Source organism: Xylocopa sonorina, chromosome 7, assembly GCF_050948175.1.
Source record: "Xylocopa sonorina isolate GNS202 chromosome 7, iyXylSono1_principal, whole genome shotgun sequence".
NCBI classification, from domain to species: Eukaryota; Metazoa; Arthropoda; class Insecta; order Hymenoptera; family Apidae; genus Xylocopa; species Xylocopa sonorina.
In genome coordinates, this window is record NC_135199.1 from 13,805,949 (window position 1) to 13,819,487 (window position 13,539).

At 36.6% G+C, this 13,539-nt stretch overlaps 5 protein-coding genes across 5 annotated transcripts; 3 read left to right on the forward strand and 2 right to left on the reverse strand.

Annotated features, from left to right (window-relative positions):
• Positions 1–856: 856 nt before the first annotated feature.
• LOC143425384 (uncharacterized) lies at positions 857–4,506 on the reverse strand. Its single transcript, XM_076898129.1, has 4 exons — positions 4,371–4,506; positions 2,405–2,809; positions 1,860–2,322; positions 857–1,587 (listed from the first exon to the last, which is right to left on the reverse strand). Exons 2-4 carry the CDS (start codon positions 2,777–2,779, stop codon positions 1,310–1,312), a joined length of 1,116 nt encoding a protein of 371 aa, XP_076754244.1. The 5' UTR covers positions 2,780–2,809; positions 4,371–4,506; the 3' UTR covers positions 857–1,309.
• A 907-nt stretch (positions 4,507–5,413) lies between these two features.
• On the forward strand, positions 5,414–6,006 carry Rpii15 (RNA polymerase II subunit RpII15). The gene is made up of 3 exons (XM_076897732.1): positions 5,414–5,563; positions 5,647–5,720; positions 5,802–6,006. Exons 1-3 carry the CDS (start codon positions 5,435–5,437, stop codon positions 5,989–5,991), a joined length of 393 nt encoding a protein of 130 aa, XP_076753847.1. The 5' UTR covers positions 5,414–5,434; the 3' UTR covers positions 5,992–6,006.
• A 358-nt stretch (positions 6,007–6,364) lies between these two features.
• LOC143425361 (hsp70-binding protein 1) lies at positions 6,365–8,032 on the forward strand. Its single transcript, XM_076898097.1, has 5 exons — positions 6,365–6,517; positions 6,617–6,848; positions 6,926–7,328; positions 7,430–7,667; positions 7,754–8,032. The coding sequence occupies exons 1-5, from the start codon at positions 6,474–6,476 to the stop codon at positions 7,965–7,967; spliced, it is 1,131 nt and encodes a 376-aa protein (XP_076754212.1). The 5' UTR covers positions 6,365–6,473; the 3' UTR covers positions 7,968–8,032.
• Positions 8,033–9,017: 985 nt separating this feature from the next.
• Positions 9,018–10,554, forward strand: Pex19 (peroxisomal biogenesis factor 19). Its single transcript, XM_076898396.1, has 5 exons — positions 9,018–9,087; positions 9,357–9,539; positions 9,594–9,760; positions 9,827–10,069; positions 10,183–10,554. The coding sequence occupies exons 1-5, from the start codon at positions 9,018–9,020 to the stop codon at positions 10,408–10,410; spliced, it is 891 nt and encodes a 296-aa protein (XP_076754511.1). The 3' UTR covers positions 10,411–10,554.
• Positions 10,555–11,115: 561 nt separating this feature from the next.
• Pgk (phosphoglycerate kinase) lies at positions 11,116–12,995 on the reverse strand. The gene is made up of 5 exons (XM_076897487.1): positions 12,806–12,995; positions 12,270–12,618; positions 11,839–12,177; positions 11,548–11,767; positions 11,116–11,473 (listed from the first exon to the last, which is right to left on the reverse strand). Exons 1-5 carry the CDS (start codon positions 12,865–12,867, stop codon positions 11,196–11,198), a joined length of 1,248 nt encoding a protein of 415 aa, XP_076753602.1. The 5' UTR covers positions 12,868–12,995; the 3' UTR covers positions 11,116–11,195.
• Positions 12,996–13,539: the final 544 nt, after the last annotated feature.

The window sequence follows — 13,539 nt, forward strand, 5'->3', positions numbered from 1 at the left end:
TCTTCCTAATTAATTTAACGATCGATCCTATAGGTAAAAATAAACCAAGAGCAAACAATAACAAAATTGCGTTTCAACTATCGGTTTCGAGAGTAACGGACTTTGAAAATTCATTAATTTACGATTGCAGGTAAAGCATATTGCCTGGGCATTCCCTATTTTCTCGACAACAAATATCTCCCACGTAATTTCATTCTTCTTGATTTTAGATTTATTCTCTCCCCTATAAAATAATCCCTTAAATTTTCTCTCGACAGTTACCGAATGCGTTATATACATATGTTAATGTATGTACGCACGCACGCACGCACGCACGCACGTATCTATATACATGTACATATATACACACACTCACAGGCACGCACGCGCATACACGTGTGTGCGTGTGTGTTGCGTGCGTGCGTGTGCGCGCGTGTCTGTACATGTATAAATAGGACGTAATAAAAAAGAACCTACTCTACGGATACGTATTATCAAAAGATTTTTTCGAGCGATCGTAAAAATATGATTCGCGTGACACGTTCAAACTTTTCCGTGAACTGTGTTTTGTAAATCTGTTGTAGCAATCTCTGTGTATAGGACTCAAAAAAATACTTCTTACGCTATCCATATACGCAAAGTGTATGTGTCACTAAGTAGAAGAACGGAACACGGCTCAAAACTGAACCGTACGGATGGCTTTCGAACGCTGCGTCGATACGCGCTAGTTTTTTTTTCTTCCTCCCCCCCCCCCCCCCCCCCCCCCGCCCCTCATTTATTTGTGTCACTCTGTTAGCAGAGAAACGAAGAAACGGAAAGAAAAGGAAAAGGAAAAGGAAAAAGAAAAAGAAAAAGAAAAAGAAAAAGAGAGGGCTAATCGCATATCACGGCAATTGGCATCACCATTAAAACGGTGAATTGAAATGATCAACTGAGAATCCTAAATTGAAAAACGACCGCTTTCTTTTCGTTTCGATGCTGCGTTCGAAAGCTTGCGTATGGTATTTGTTGTATATACACAGAACCGAGCTGTTCGAGACTAAAACCGTGCCTATCATGTACGATACGTACAAATTGTCAATTATTTTCTATTAAATTACTATTTGTAAATGCAATAAATGTGTATAGAATAACGAGTAGTAGTCGGCGAAAACGCACTCGCACTGGGCATACGTGATTGTGAGTCGTAAATGATTAAACGAGAAACTGATAACTCAGTGTGAGTCAATAAAGATGGGAAGAATGACAGTCTGGAACAGCTCCAACGCGGTAATAAAAAAATTTGTTCGATTCAACTCAAGTCTAAAAACCGGCTACTTTTCGTACGGCACTACGGTAGGCTGGAATTTAGGCCTTCTGGTAAACGATAATGCATCATATGATATGGCGGACTCGCGGGACTTCCCGGTTGACTGTTCATGCCAAGATTACTTGAACCACGACCGCGTTTTCGCCTTTGCAATATACCCTTTCGAACCATGTAAAATCGGATCGTACTTATCGGAATTTTGTACTTTTCCGAAGCAACTTGAAACGTCATACCACGTGCTACCATATCCGAAGCTTGTTTCAATTCTTCTTCAGAACGTCTTTGCCGTCTCTGATAACCTAAAAGTTATACAAGAACGTTAGACGTCGATTGAACGAACGGGGGGAGGGAAAAAAAAAAAAAAAAAAAAAAAGAAAAAAAAGAAAAAAAAACAAGAAATACGGGTTCACTCCCTTTGTAGCTTACCCAATTCAAAATTAATGGCTCGATTATACTTTTCTCGAAATTTCATTGCAAATTCCCCATTTCAATTAATTTACTTAAATTAAATACACTTCTAACGTTCCCCGCTTGGTACTCATTTTTCCTGGCTATACTTTTCGTTTCTTACCTTCGATCGCAGGAAACGGGCTACTAGGATTACAATTGCTGCTCGGTACCATACTAATCGAGTACGGCTTGACGTCGTGCTGTTGAGTAAACTGTTCGTCCGGCTCCATTTTAACCATACCATGGGTCTCGGTTAATGTCGCTTCGCAAGCGCTAAGTGCTTTTTCTAAATGTTGCAATGCTTCGCTGTGCTCCATGTTCATAAAGTTTGAGGAATCAGAATTCCGTGGTACCGGTGTAGTACTTTGCGAGGGGGCGCTTGCCGTACTAGACGCAGCGATCGGCGTACTCTCCATGAAATTGGTATTCGAGGTTCCATCATCGGAAGGAGTTTCTTCAACTTTATACTCTGATCCATCCTGCTGTGCGCCCGCAGATGGTGCAATCGCTGCGTTCGACTCGCATTGCTGTGAATTACTTTCGCTCGAAGGATTATCATTCCCTTGAGTGGACAAACCACGAACCTAATCGTACAGTCACTTTCATGAAAACTTTGTTCTTCTAATTCAATTCAAACTGTTAATTAAAGAACTTTTCTCTGTTTACCTGCAAAACTTCAGCGGCTTGCATCAATTTAGCAAGTTGCTGTTGCTCCACGTATACTTCCCCGCGGTACATAAACTCCACTAAAGCTTGAAGCTCCCACATTCTCATATCTCTTAAAAATATAATAGGATGGGTGCAGGGTATCTCCAATAGCAGACGTTCCAAATAATCGCTACAAGCGGAGAGTACCACTTTGTGACACTTTATCGAGCCGCCGTCACAAGCCAAAGTGACATCCACAAATTGTTCAGAACTCAAAAGTTTTGGAAACGCGCTGTGCATATTCGATTGATGAGAGTTCCATGAAACGCAAAACTGTTGACGATCCCCACCAGGGTAATTACCCGGTGTATGCAGGTTACTTCCACTTTCCATTATCTTATCCACAGCTTCCCAACAATTTTCCTGTCAATATCGTAACAATCTTTTGTTATACATTTATATTTTTTGCATAAGCACACGCACAGTCGAAACTTTGAATCAAGCTACCGTATTACTAACATTCCCAACGATACCGTTTTATACCGATAATTATGCAATCCCGTACATTAATTGTTCCGACCATACGTTTTTAACGTCCTATTCAAATTTATTTCTATGCTACTACTTTGTAATTGATTAATTAAAATTCCCTTTGTTATCCCCACTTTCTCTATATTCCCTTTACGACCCAAACTAAAAACCGCTACCATTTATTTTATTTTATTTTATTTGATACCACTGCCACGTATCGAACTCTGAATTCCCATATATTTAGAACAAAATCATTCGTCAAAGTTTATTTCATTTCAAATTTACGTATACAAAATATGAATCGTTAGTTTCTTAGTACACGTACGCGTACATGTAGGTATATAAAAAGTATGTGCATACACGTAAGTACGCGCACATTATTTTCCCTTTCCACATTTAAATACTCAAATCATGTCGAAATGGTCAAATAGTAAATACTGATAATATTTTACATTGACATCCACAAAAGTAGTAACAATATCCTTGATCGATGTACAAGATAAAGGAATCAAAATTGAATGCAACATACTATGTGTGTATATATATATATATATATATATATATATTTCTATATATATATATATTTCTATATATATGTATATATGTATATATATTGCAAAGTGCATATGAATTTGTTTAAAGCCATATACAATATGATTGTATTCTGAAAGAAAAATTTGTTCCTTGTTGTATATACATAGATATATATGTATATATATATATATATATACACATATATATTTATGCGTTTATACATATATATATATACATACACGCATGCACGCATGAATACGTGTATATATATATATATAATGTGTGTGTATATACATTTATATATATATATATACATAAAATATAATATACACCTGCGTATATGTATACGTATGTATATGTGTATATATATATACATATACATATATATATGGACGCATATAAAAGTACGCATAAATACGCAATAACTGAGAGAATAGAAAAGTAATACCTGTGATCTGTAATTGAAATTGTTAATACTATTGTAGCTTAGCGTTACTACAAAGGAGAAATCAACATTGAGAAGCCTTTGAAGAAAACCGATGGCACTAACCGTGAACGAATGTGTGACAAAACAAACGTATCGTCAATAACGAATAAATGAATTCTCCGTGAAAATGAAATAGAAATAAAAATGTTAGTTAGACGACGTTTATTGTAATCACGTGCTCAAAGCGTATTAGCCGACAGGTTAACCAAAAAAGTAGCGAATGCACATAGAAAAGTAGATGATTTTTTTTGTTAATAGAAAAATGGTGAAATCTTTGTGGGAGACGCTGTCGGCGTGAGTGCCATCACCCCCCAGGAACGCCTTGAACACAAGTTTGCTCTTTCTTTTTAGTTTACAAAAGCAGATTCGATCGAGTTTCCGATTCTATCGAGCGAATGTAATAGAAATTGTACAGTAAACGATGGTACTCACTAATTTTCGGCACAGTCGACTCCTCTCAGATTTTCGCGTCGCTTTCGGAAAGAATCCCTTAAGAAAACATTCATCCGCCGAGATTTGCACTAGCTAGGGGAGCTCGGTCGGAAGGGTGGGGGTAGTAAGGCTGGGGGTAGCTTAGTGGAACACTAGCGCACCTTTTGCCTTTCCTCAAAACTCTTACGACCGTTAAACTTCTCGAATATCTATCTAAACCCTATATATCCTCTATCTATACATATGCGTATCTGCCTTAGCATCTTCGTTCGATTATCTACTCGATCATTTTCTACAATTACCGATTAAATCCCACAGACACACACACGCACACGCACACGCACCTTTCCTATGCAACATTCTCAATCTTACTTACGCTTATTTTCCCAACTAACTCTGTTCCGCTATTTTATTTCAAATCACATTTTTATCAATGACAACATTCAAGTCACGTGTTCAATGTTTCGACCGGTTTTAAACGATGCCCCTTTCGACAAACCATAACCAGATGTAATTGTCCTCTATACGATATTACGATAAATCTCCATTTCATCTTCGAATAACAATAATTCTCTCTCTCTCTCTCTCTCTCTCTCTTACGCATACTACGTACACATTAATGATATGCCTATACTTTATCTATCCATCCATCCATCTATCTGTACACACACACACACACACACACACACACACATATAAACTCCCCACTCTTGTCGAGTTGAAAAACAGCATCGAAAGCAGTATTCCCATCTATCGTGCAAGATTCAATGGTGTCGATCACAGTGCCACAAACGCTAGTGGTAATTTTCTATCACTAATCGACTCGTTTCAATTTTCGATCTCGCATCTAAACAAAAATTCAATGTTGAACGTAACGTTACAATACCGTATTAGTATTTATTTATTTACTCGCATATTAGATTTAAGTGGTTATCGTTCATATGAGAATAAGGTGTACGGTGTACCATCAGGTTATCAGTTAGGTAGTATCAGGTAATATATTTATATATCATCGTAGAATTATTATATTAAAAATTATAGGTATTTGATAAAGATTTAACGAAATGTCTAAAATCACCGGGTACGATACGCACGACGATGGACCAGGTTTCGTTGGTATCAGATTTTGTCAGGAATGCAACAATATGTTGTACCCAAAAGAGGATAAAGAAAACAAAGTATTAATGTACGCGGTAAGTATCGTGGAAGAAGTCAGGTTCTTCTGCTTTCGAGAGTAAAACTATTCAAAGTTTATAAATTCAAACGTCCTTCTCAGTGCAGAAACTGTGATTTCAAACAATTGGCAGACAGCAATTGTATTTATGTAAACAAGATTATGCATGAAATAGAGTAAGTTTGCACCAGAATATCCTTCTTTTTCCGATACTTAAAAAAAAGTTAATCTCATAACCATTTGTACTATAATTTCAGTGAATTGACCCACATTGTCGCTGACGTTATATCGGATCCTACCTTGCCGAGAACCGAAGAACATCCATGTCCAAAGTGTAATCACAGAGAAGCAGTATTCTTCCAAGCACAAACTAGACGAGCGGAAGAAGAAATGAGGCTGTATTATGTATGCACTAATCAGCATTGCTCTCATAGATGGACAGAATAAAGTTTCAAAAACATCGTTTATATTAAAATAGTTTTTTTAATTTCAATCTCCACATTTTTATCCGGTTGGAATAATAACAATAATAGTAATAATAATAATAATAATAATAATAATAATAATAATAATAATAATAATAATAATAATAGGAAGAAGAAGAAATAATTCGACTTCTGGGAAAATTGAGGTGAAAATTTTGGTTAACCTACACATACCTTTATACGGAGTGTATGACGGAGTTAGAGTTGCGCGCAAGCGTGCAGTAAGCTGTTATTTATTTACGCCTCTAACCAATTTTTGTCTAGTGACGAACTCGTTTTCGATCCGAAAACAAGATACGTATATAATATAGTTACTAGTCGATTAATCAAAATAACGGGAACGGAAATTGTCTGCGCGGAAAAAGTGATACATCGTACAATGCGCTCATCCTTTTCCAACATTATTCGAACGTCTATGTGATACAGATTTTGGGTAACTGCTTGATGGGTGCAGCACATACAACTAAAGTAACGGAAAAAATGGAGAGGTAATATTATTATAATATTGCTCAATTACTATTCTATTCGAAAGAAATTCTAGGTTACCTAGACCGTGCGTTTTTCAATAATATTATATATTATTTTAGCTCGCAACATTCAGACACTCGAAAAGAAACGAATGACAATCCGCGCGTAAACAGTAGCACGAGGCCGTTGTCAATCGAAGGACCGTCAAATATGAATAACAGCGAACCGTTACCAATTCAACCTAGACAACCGACTAATTTACAAGGATTACTCAGATTTGCCATGGAAGCAACCAATTCTCAGGCTGCTGCGACTGATTCTCACAATCAGCTTCAACCTGTAGACAAGGAAGTAGGTATTACACGATAAACTTTCTAAATCGGTACAATCTTTACGGATAATCAATGAAAGTTGAGTTATATTTCTAGAGACAAGAATTTCTTAAGGAAACACTTTCTTCGCTCTCCATTAACGTAATAGAGGAATTACAAAAAGCTATTAAAGTTTTATCAAACGTCGTCGACCTTTGTCCGGACGATGATACGCTACAACATGAAACTGCGTTGGAAAGAATCGCCGATTTTGTTGACAATATAGATATTGCCAATGACTTTTACAAAATAGGAGGTTTTTCGATATTTGGCCCTTGCCTAAATTCTCCGCATAGTAGTATTAGGTGGAGAGCGGCGGATGTAATCGCCGAATTAGCTCAAAACAATCCTTTTTGTCAGGAAAGATTCTTGGAGACGGGCTTCTTTCCTATATTGCTGAACATGATAGACACCGATCCAGCTGATGTCGTTCGAATCAAAGCTCTGTACGCCGTGTCCTGTAACTATTAATTTTCAATTATTTAATAGTAATCGTATTCATCTGCAGCGACAGATGCTCGATGCGCTTGTGTACTATACTTGTGCATATGTTAAACGTAGGCATAGTGAGAGAACACCCGGTATCTTTGAAATACATGGACTTGAACGACGGATATTCAGTTCTCCTACGAGCTATGCAAAGCTCGATAAAGAAATTACAAATTAAATCTGCCTTTCTGTTATCCTCTCTGTGTAACAAGGAAAATACGAACGATTTAAAGTTAACATTAGTGAATATGGGCTTAATCGAACAGGTAACGGGTTTGCTAGCCATCGGTGATCAAAGTCCAGAGATTAGGTATCCCAGCGCATATCTGATTTATTATTTGCCTTCTTTGTTCAAAAAAAAAAAGGAAAATCATCAATTTGTTCTCAATATTTCAGAGATCAGCTACTAAATATTCTCGACGGCTTGACCAACGATGATATTCTTCCTGCTTTAGAAGAGTGTCGACGGCCAGAACTTTGTTTACATTCCACCCTGGAAAATTACATAAAGGACTTGAAACGAGAAGAGAATCCTGATCAGATAGACGTTTGCTATAATCTGTTGAAGAAAGTCTTTTCAGATCAGAATACGACAAATCAAGAAAGGTAATTGTAGCTTAAAATAATGTTAAATTTCGTTTCTATGTATTAAATTTGTACATTGTCAAACACTGTATCCTTTAATAAACGAATTTTATCAATCAATCGTCGTTTATGTCAACGAGTTCTCACGCTATGTACACCCCTATAAAGACGACTCTAATTGAAAGTATTGCTGATTAAAATAAGAAAATCCTTCATTTTCATTGAATAGAAAAATTGTGATAAATTATATCTCCCGCTTCAGAGAAAGAGAGAGCAAGCTATACAAGAAAGTTATAAAAAAGTGTGAGACAGATTACACGGACTCTACTCTAGAACCCCTGGCGCCATCTCTGTGAAAAGTGCGCAAACTGCTCGATAACAATTAAAACTGCTTGGGCATTAGTTTTACTACTTACCGCAGAGATGGCGCTAGTAGGTCTTCGGTAGTTTACTTCGCTGTCGATAACGCGGTGCGAGCAGTTTCAGCGCTTTTTACAGAGATGGCGCCAGGTGTTCCAGAGTAGAGTCCGTGTAATCTGTCCCACTCTTTCTTGTAGCTTCCTTTTTTATAGCTTGCTCTCTCTTACCTCTAAAGCAGGAGATATCTGGGATCTCTGCAGAAGCACTTTCTGTTCAATGAAAATCAAGGAATTTTTTTATTTTTATCAGCAGCACTCTGAAATTCTGTAATTAGATGAAAGAGAGAGAGAGAGAGAGAGAGAGAGAGAGAGAGAGAGAGAGAGAGTGAAATTTGCTGCCCTCCTCGTCTGAAAATAATTAGTTTGATTATTCCAGCTGTTTTCGCGTTTCAGGGTAAAATGGTTAGTTTGGAAGATGACGCTCTGAAAAAGATAAAAATCCGAATTTTCTCTGGCATTTTTGCAAATCAGAGCTAGGTTTCTATGAACTTTTTTGTTGCTTTTCAGGTGTAGCGAATCACCGCATACATAGTTACTAAATCGTCTGCACGTTTGAATGCGTATGAATGTACACGTGTGTGTATATAAATTTGATCGTCTACTAACGTTGTATCGTGTTTAAAAAAATTGTTCACGTGAAAAATACAAGAACGACGATGGCTGACGAAAGGAAATCTCACGAAGGGAAATCTGACGAAGATCAAGAATTAAATGATTTATTAGAGAGTGAGTAGTTAGTTACAGAGTGACTAGATAAATTCAATTCATGAATTGTAACCTGGAGCCCAGCTTATGTTTATCAAACTTATGAATCTCTTCATTATAAATTATACGGAAATACGGCGATTCGAAAATAATCATAGAAAATAACTAGTAGGAAAAGTAAAGTAATAATTCATTTGTTAGAATCAGTAATAATTCCTCTCCAGTTTTTCGCTTACGTAATTCAGGGAAATTATTAGTTAACCTAAAACGAAATGAAATCACTGATTTAGGTGCTTTGAAGGACTTTAGTAAAGAACAAAAATCAGATAAGGTGGGCACGTGCAAAGTGGATGCTTCTGAATCGGCAACGAACAAGAATACGTCTAATGATTTGGAGGATGACTGGACCGCAGATTTTATTAAACAAGCAACGGAGCATTTCGAGGAGAATCTGCCAAATTTCATTCAAAATGGTAATAATTTATAAAAGATTAAATAAAGATATTTACCTAGCATTTCTCCGTTAGAGGCTGATAAGAATGAATTTGGTGCTTCCTTTCAAAAATTGATGCAATCGGTTACAAGCGTGATGAAAGACGAAGACAATCTTGACAAGAACAGTACAACTACAGACTTTCAGTCCGCTATCGCGCAAGCTTTAAATGATTTGTCTGCAACGTCCGAAAATTTACAGGTATTTTTTTGGGATTATCCAAATCCTTTACAACCTAGGACATATTCCTATATAAAAATGTTATAGAGCGAGGATGATTTATCCGAACTGCTCGGGCAGGCATCATTGGAATGTGGTTCATCGTTAACGGAAGGTGCAGTTCTACCGTTTTTGCAAGGAATGCTACAGTATTTACTATCAAAAGAAATTCTATATCCATCGTTGAAGGAATTAGTAGATAAATATCCCGAATGGTTAGCAGAGCAAAGGGCAACGATATCTCCGAGCGATTTACAGAGGTTTACAAAACAGCTCGAATTAATGCAGCAGGTTATTACTTGCGATACTTGTATCCTTTTCTTTCTTTCTTTCTTTCTTTTATATACAGTATTTTATAATTGTCATTCTACCGTAAAATGAACAAAAGTTGTCTTTCACTTTAGGTTTGTATGGAACTTGATAAAGAGGAAGAGAGAGACACAGAAGAAATAAAAAAGAGACGTTTCGAAAGAATAATATCACTTATGCAAGAATTACAAGGTCACGGTCAATTACCCGAAGAATTGATAGGAGAACAAACAATGCCTTTTCAGATGGTTGCAGAAGGTAATCCTGTGATTCCAGTGTTATTGCGTGGTATGGAATCGCCTCAAAATTGCTGCCTAATGTAAATCTCTCTATTTTAATACATACGTGTCTCAATAATACGAGGGACTATTACTTAGAAAAGGATCGGATTAAAACTAATTAGAATTACGTTATACGGTCTGTGGTTATTTTAGACATGTACATAAATTTTATACTCGCATGCAAGGAATCTATGAGGAAAACCGTTTAACAGAATTTATTATTGTCTCGCAAATACTATGTTTAGGAGAAAAAAAGTGTCTTGTTTGTAAAAAAAACCAATTCTTCGTATATATGAACTAATATAATAACTATTATTACCGTTGTTGTTGTTGTTGTTGTTATTGTTGTTATTATTGCTGTGATTATTATTATTATTATTATTATTATTATTATTATTATTATTATTATTATTATTATTATTATTATTATATAATAACCTTTTTTATTTTTTAACTATATTTGATGTTTTATTGTGTAGAAAGCCTGCAACTATCATTTTCGTCTACGTACGATTTCATACGCTTTCCGGATTTTTGTACGATTACTCTGCTTTTTTCCCTTTAAAATCATACATCAATGGAAGAGTCATACATCAACGACGTTAAACTATATGCGGATTTCGCACAGGAATGGCATGTGTAATGTTGCTCTTAGTGAGCATCGATAATTTTATAAGTTTTACGTAGTTACATAGTGGAAAACATCGTGAAAATCATTTAAATACTCTCCTTTACTAATCAATTAGATTAATTAATCACGTTATTTATTTTATTCAATACTGACTCTAGCGTATGATGACTTTTAACATTGAAAAGAGGATTAGAAATTATAACGGAGAAAGTGCTGCAACTCCTGGTAAAACTTTCCCTTCGAGAAGTTCTAAGCTCGCGCCACCACCAGTGCTTACGTGGCTTACTTTATCCTCAGTTTTCCATTTAGCAGCACAAGTGGCCGTATCACCACCCCCAATGATAGTGATAGTACCTTGTGACGTCGCGTCTACAACATTGTCCATTAGGCTTTTCGTACCTTTACTGAAATTTTCAAATTCAAAAACACCTGCTGGGCCATTCCATACGATTGTCTTTGCTCTTTTAATAGGTTCTATGGATTAAAGTTACATTTAAATTAAAATTGATTAAAATAATTGGACGCGTAAGAGAAAGAACAAGATGTACCGCTAAATAGTTCTCTAGACTTTGGTCCCACGTCAAGACCCATCCAACCGTCAGGTATACCATTTTCTATGTCCGCTGCACCAACAGCCGCATTTTCAGCAAATTTGTCCGCGGTTACGAAATCAACTGGTAAATGTATTTGAACTTTATTTTTTTCAGCCTTTGATAATAAATCATTGACGATTTTTGCACCTTCTTCATCAAACAATGAGTTGCCGATCTAATTCAAGAAAATCATTGTTTCAGTCGGGTATTTCATGGAAAATAATTGCCTTTTTCTATATTATTTACCTTCATATTTTTCGATACTTTCAAAAAAGTATAAGCCATTCCTCCGCCTATGATCATCTCGTTAACTTTATCCAACAGATTATTAATCAATTGTATTTTATCTGCAACTTTGGCACCTCCCAGTATAGCCAAGAACGGTCTCACAGGATTATCTAATGCTTTAGCAAAATATTCCAATTCTTTTTTTAAAAGAAACCCACTCGCTCTTATTTCGTATCCTTCGCCAAGCATAGAACTATGAGCGCGATGGGCCGTACCAAAAGCATCGTTAACGTAAATATCTCCCAATTTTCTTAACGATTTCCTGAAGTCTTCCACTTTCTCTTTCTCTGCTTTCACCTAGGTCAAAATGATTTTTTATTCCCTTTATCGCGGTCAAAACTACGTAGTCGGTAAACAATGAAGACAATAAACGCGAATGAATCGTTTACTTTGTTTCCATCCGCTCCTATTCCTTTACCCTCCTCCTCTATGTGAAACCTTAGATTTTCGAGTAAAACGATCGTTCCAGGTGCCGGGTCGGCGCACACGGTTTCAACCTCTGATCCGACGCAATCGTTCATAAATAAAATTTCTTTTCCAAGTAACGACTTTAGCTCTTCTGCGACCGGTTTCAATGTATACTTCATGTCACGTTTACCATCGGGACGGCCCAAATGGGACATTAGGACAACAGATTTTGCTTTCTTATCGAGAGCATATTTCACTGTATCCAACGCTGCAACGATTCTTTGATTATTAGTAATTTTACCATCTTTTAACGGTACATTGAAATCCACCCTGGAATGATAAAAGCCAATTATCAATGACGATTGTAGTTGACGTGATATAGTACGATATGATAAACTGATTCCAGGATCGCGTTAATAAATACGTAAATTTATTCAGGCAGTAACCTAGGGCATTAGTTTAAGGCATTTTTAAACTAATTACTAGAGAACAATAGCAAACATAGAGATGTTTGTACCGTATGAGAATTCGTTTGTCCGTAAGATCCACTTTATCGATACTGAGCTTGTTTAATGCCATAATTCGGAACTCTGAATTTGTTGCTCTTGATATAATATTACGTATAGCAGACACTATATTATTGCCTTTTCCCAACTTCCACACAATTTCTACAAAGTTTCTGCTGCTTCTATCGCCGTTGTGTTTCAACCCGACAAAGTCAATACAAGGTCGACGAATACAGCGACCTCTCGAAAGCATTTGAACTGCGCGCATCGAAACAGATCACGTTATACTAGTTACGATTCGTAGGAATTATTTTCAATGGGAACTGAATCGAACAAAATTGAAAACAAATCAATGCGAAACAATCTACGATACGCGTACCTATACGTCGATACATCGAGTCATCGAATGTTGTTTGCTTCTCTGTTTTACCACTAATCGATTTAAAAGTGTATCAATTACTTACCATTGACCGAATCGGAGAGAGATTCTGGCGCGGCCGTACGACGCTATCGGGAACCCAGCTACTCACCCAGTACGATGATAAATGTCGATAGACTGGTTTCCTATTTATCACTCCTCTGGTCACAGAGCATGCGTTGCACCTGTCACAAATTTTTCATTAAAACTAACACTGCGGCGATAAAGTAAAGAAACGTATGTACACTTATTTACATGCGTGTCTAATCGTTTGATTAAGCTTCTTTCTCTTTCTCTCTCTCTCTCTCTCTCTCTCTCTCTCTCTCT

Bases quoted from the DNA above. Each gene is read 5' to 3' on its own strand.
- LOC143425384 (XM_076898129.1), bottom strand. From the start codon at position 2,779: ATGGAAAGTGGAAGTAACCTGCATACACCGGGTAATTACCCTGGTGGG. The intron at 2,323-2,404 runs GTAAACAGAGAA...CTGTACGATTAG, and splicing joins AAGCCGCTGAAGTTTTGCAG to GTTCGTGGTTTGTCCACTCA. The intron at 1,588-1,859 runs GTAAGAAACGAA...TATAACTTTTAG, and splicing joins CCCGTTTCCTGCGATCGAAG to GTTATCAGAGACGGCAAAGA.
- Pgk (XM_076897487.1), bottom strand. From the start codon at position 12,867: ATGGCATTAAACAAGCTCAGTATCGATAAAGTGGATCTTACGGACAAA. The intron at 12,619-12,805 runs GTACAAACATCT...TTATCATTCCAG, and splicing joins GACAAACGAATTCTCATACG to GGTGGATTTCAATGTACCGT. The intron at 11,768-11,838 runs GTAAATAATATA...TTCTTGAATTAG, and splicing joins AAGTATCGAAAAATATGAAG to ATCGGCAACTCATTGTTTGA.
- Pex19 (XM_076898396.1), top strand. From the start codon at position 9,018: ATGGCTGACGAAAGGAAATCTCACGAAGGGAAATCTGACGAAGATCAA. The intron at 9,088-9,356 runs GTGAGTAGTTAG...TCACTGATTTAG, and splicing joins ATTAAATGATTTATTAGAGA to GTGCTTTGAAGGACTTTAGT. The intron at 9,540-9,593 runs GTAATAATTTAT...TTTCTCCGTTAG, and splicing joins GCCAAATTTCATTCAAAATG to AGGCTGATAAGAATGAATTT.
- Rpii15 (XM_076897732.1), top strand. From the start codon at position 5,435: ATGTCTAAAATCACCGGGTACGATACGCACGACGATGGACCAGGTTTC. The intron at 5,564-5,646 runs GTAAGTATCGTG...CGTCCTTCTCAG, and splicing joins ACAAAGTATTAATGTACGCG to TGCAGAAACTGTGATTTCAA. The intron at 5,721-5,801 runs GTAAGTTTGCAC...CTATAATTTCAG, and splicing joins AAGATTATGCATGAAATAGA to TGAATTGACCCACATTGTCG.
- LOC143425361 (XM_076898097.1), top strand. From the start codon at position 6,474: ATGGGTGCAGCACATACAACTAAAGTAACGGAAAAAATGGAGAG. The intron at 6,849-6,925 runs GTAGGTATTACA...TTATATTTCTAG, and splicing joins TTCAACCTGTAGACAAGGAA to AGACAAGAATTTCTTAAGGA. The intron at 7,668-7,753 runs GTATCCCAGCGC...TCAATATTTCAG, and splicing joins GATCAAAGTCCAGAGATTAG to AGATCAGCTACTAAATATTC.